Raw genomic sequence first — 4154 nt, forward strand, 5'->3', positions numbered from 1 at the left:
TATCGAGTTGTAGCCCTAAAAATAGCCATTTCACATCAGATCAAATCAATTACAGCTAAGATAAAACAATTAAAATTGGTGGAATTAGGTTGAATCAGTCAACTTGATCGATTGATTTTGGTAAGAATTTTGAGCGCTCTTGGTACAAAAAACGGCAGCCTCTAAAAAAAAATAAAAATAAAAGCAAATAAGGGGAGAAAACATACCAAGAGAAAGTACTGAAAGGTATGAAACAAAGCATTGTTATTAGTCTTCGTTATTTTGGTTTTGGAATAATCAATTCCTTGCGTTGCGGTGGATTTGGCCACTATACTTTGTTTTATTATTGTAATTTCCGGGGGGTAGGGGACAAGACCTGATGTTACTTGGTTGAATGTTCTTCAATTACTATATAAAGGAAGCCGTTGTGTTACATTGTGACTTTGAAAAAAGTTTCGGTATAATAAGGTTTCTATCAGCATTCGTGATCACCGCGACAACATTCTAATACATATCATTTGCAGACATCTATATCACATTGTATATTCGACACATCACATGCTTGTGTAATATTTTTAAAATTTATATAAGATATATACAATTGAGGATTTAAATTCAAAATATCTTCTAACATATAATGAGAATTATGACTAGATCAGCATATATGCTATGAGTATATATATAAGAAGAAAACTACCAATAGATGAATACATGCACAACACAATGACTTCTTGTTAAATTCTTAACAATTTTCAGGAGGAGGCTACAACCTACAGCTGATTACAGTCACTGTCACGTTTGGCGTGCGTGTTGTGGCAAATATGGAAAGAAAGAGCCCTCATCATGCTGCCAAATCAAAGGAGACTTGCCAAATTTTTAACAAACTTTGTCTCTCAACTCAACACATGTTATGTTCTTAGCATATGAGAACATTTGACCAGAAAAACAAAGGGGTGAGCAAGGACGAACCCAAACAAGCAATTTCAAGACAAAGCCCAACGGATTGCAAGGATTACGAAAAAGAAGCTCAACAAAGAGTACAAGCCCAGAGACGACTCCTAGGAAACCCGACTAAAAATGATTCCGACAGTGTTTGACAGAAAAACTTATTAAAATGTTTTTGAGTTAAAAAAAAAACGTTCTTTTTTTTTCGGAGACGCAAATGTTTCTTGAGGAAGCACTTTCAAGTGCCTTTTCTATAAAAGCGCTTATAAAGTGCTTAATCTTTTTGCTAATCATCTGGGTTATTCTTTCAACCATTTCTTTTTCAGCTATGTTTGGTAGTTTTGACAAAGGAAGAACTGAATCCTTTTGCTTTCTTGCGTTGGGGATTTATGGGATGACTGGATTTACCAAATGTCATCAATGGAGTACGACTTATGTTTTACTTTTGTGGATTGACGATGGCCCTTCTTGGCTTTTCCCTACTCTTGGCAATGATGTATCAAATTCAGTTCCAAGCTATCAAAAAAGAAAACCCTATCATCTTCATCACAGGCTACACCTACATTCATAGTAGTAGTACTATAACCACCAACTTCATACAGTGGTACCAACTCTATTTTCTAATACTATCTTCTACATTTTATCAGGAAGATATTCAATATTCAAATTTTTCCGATTCTAAATTAATTATAAGATAAGAAAAAGAGCAAAGTTTGACTCCTTAAAATTAAGGAGGAGCTCCTCCTTAAAACCAATGAGATTTTGACACTTGTTAATGTTGCTATCCCCCGATTTCAAATCAATTATAAGAAAAGAAAAAGTATATATACTAGTTAATCATTAGTGCCTAACTTGTTTGATCAATGTGTTGATGTACTCATTGATTTAACTCAGAAATGAATTATGTGCAAGTCTTAAAGTTGCAAATAACCCTATACACAAATTAATGGGCTAGGAAAGTGATCCACCAAACCATAGAGGGAGACTGGATCGAAAAAACTGGAGGCCTGATTAATTTCCCCCTAAAAACTGTCTTTTTGCTAGACCTCTCTCCTCTTCACTATTCCCAGTAGTACTAGCACTACTTCAAGGACGTCCAATCCAAGGTCCTCAATAATATAGTAACCTACCTCATTAATCAACCATCCTTGAATGCATGATAGGCAATTATTCATGTGGTACTAGTTTTACAACTGGATTTTACAACAAAATTTAATATTGGTTCGGTTTAGCTGCATGATGCTGTCCACGATGATGGTTTCATCCTAGGAAGTTGAAATCATTACAAATTAATATTGGTTCGGTTTAGGCATCCCTTTTAATTTGCTTGAATTAAAGTGAGACCAGCTGTGCCAAATAAACATCAATTAATGGATTGGGGATGTGACACATCCATTCTGGTGTTTAAGTCAGTTGAGTGTTTAGAAGTAAAGTATACGAGACGAGAGAGTTGTGATATTTGGCGATAATACCTTAACGCTTGGGTTTTACCTTAGCCCGGTCCATAGGAGATATTTTACCTCAACAACACATATACTCAAGTAGGAAATGAACATTTCCTTCTCAAATGTTATCCATTTGTATTATAGATCAAGACTCCCTCGTCACCAAGAATCAAAGACGTGTGCTACCAGACCACCTGCTTCATAAAATTACTCTGCAATCAGTTATTAGAACAGCTGGAAGTTTCAGAACGATAGTCATATGGTCAATGTTATTAATTAAGATGAGAAGAATATCTCAACAAGCGACATGACATTCATATTTTTGAAGCGTGCCCACCTCACTTCACACCGTCGACAGAGAAGATATAACGAGTCATCAGAATAGTTTCAAAGGGACCAAAACACATTAATTCACGATCCAGCTTCTTTTTTCAGCTTTCTTTCATAAGGCGCCACCTTTTATATATATGAGAAAAGAGTTAGATTGTATAACATTTTTCAATGCATACTTTGTTTGATGAGAATTTAAATGCGAGCAAGACAGGAAAAGCAAGTTTTCAACAGGCAATAAATTCTTCATCTACATAGCACATGGCACAGTTAGCAAAGAACCATTGAGACAACTAGTTAGTTGGATCTCCAAAATAACAATTTTTTTTAATTTTTTTTTATGTACATCTTAAAATCATAGCTAAAGATCCAAAAATCTTGAAAGGTTTCTTTTCTTGTAAGTCATTGACGAAGCATAAATGAACATAATATAAATCGCTTCAATATCAAATCAAATAAATAGATGAACATAATATTTAACCTAGTTACTGTCATTGACAGAGCATATTTTCATTAAGTCTTCATCACTATGCCTGAAACTAAAAACTATATGCACCAAATTATTATTCTCATTACGTGATATAACCCAACTTTTTAAAATTGATCTGAGGCAGATGAAAGTACTGTAGCATACATTCTACTATGGGATATACGCGCCTGGACCCGTTTCGAGTGACCTTGATTTGCATTGAATATTGAATGGTTCATACACAATGTTCTCATATATCATCTTGGTGGTCCTTGCAGTAGCAAAAACCTGCTGTAACTGGTAAATTTCCCCAGTGAATAATGTCCAATTTTTGATCTTTTTGTTATGTCCAAACCAATCTCGCTAATTAGCCGAAAATAACATAGTCATGAAATCAATATCTTCTTCCAGTTTGTAATGTGACAGGACGGAAGAACTTCCTATCAAGCAAACATAAGTAGCCATGTGGGCGCAAGTGGGTGCATTTAGATCTGCCCTAGCTACTATTTTCCTGCTTAGGGTTTTCGTCGGCTGAAACCACAGGTATAAGTTACAACCGTACCCGAGCTCATAATTGTGGGTTGCATCTGTAATTAAATGTAGCGACCAGTTAGTTGTTGAGACCGATTTAATGCAAAAGCAAAATGGACGTATGCATGCTCCAGAATCCAGTATAAAAAAACCTCTATCATCTCTTGTAGCTCTCAGAATTTAGCTCAGCCTTGTAAAAGAATATTTTGAACATGGGAAGCGCTGGGAGGCTTGCTTTGTTTTCTTTGTTTTGCATTCAAATCCTTGCAGTGAGTGTGGTTGCAAGGAATGTAGTGAGTGTGGAGCATGATGAGGAGGAAAAGAACATAGCTGTTGGGATGGGAGGGGGATTTGGCGGAGGGGGTGGGTTTGGCGGTGGAGGTGGAGCAGGTGGAGGTGGTGGTTTTGGAGGCGGCGCTGGGGGAGGTGCTGGTGATGGTGCTGGCGGTGGTATC

At 36.4% G+C, this 4154-nt stretch overlaps 1 protein-coding gene across 1 annotated transcript in view; it reads left to right on the plus strand.

Moving 5' to 3' along the window:
- Positions 3912-4154, plus strand: part of LOC109946617 (loricrin-like) — a 3934-nt gene continuing 3691 nt past the window's right edge. The window contains exon 1 of the mRNA XM_020554994.1: positions 3912-4149. Within this exon, the coding sequence (XP_020410583.1) occupies positions 3912-4149 (238 nt within the window). The remainder of the gene's footprint in view (positions 4150-4154) is intronic.

This window comes from Prunus persica, chromosome G1 (genome assembly GCF_000346465.2).
Source record: "Prunus persica cultivar Lovell chromosome G1, Prunus_persica_NCBIv2, whole genome shotgun sequence".
NCBI classification, from domain to species: domain Eukaryota; kingdom Viridiplantae; phylum Streptophyta; class Magnoliopsida; order Rosales; family Rosaceae; genus Prunus; species Prunus persica.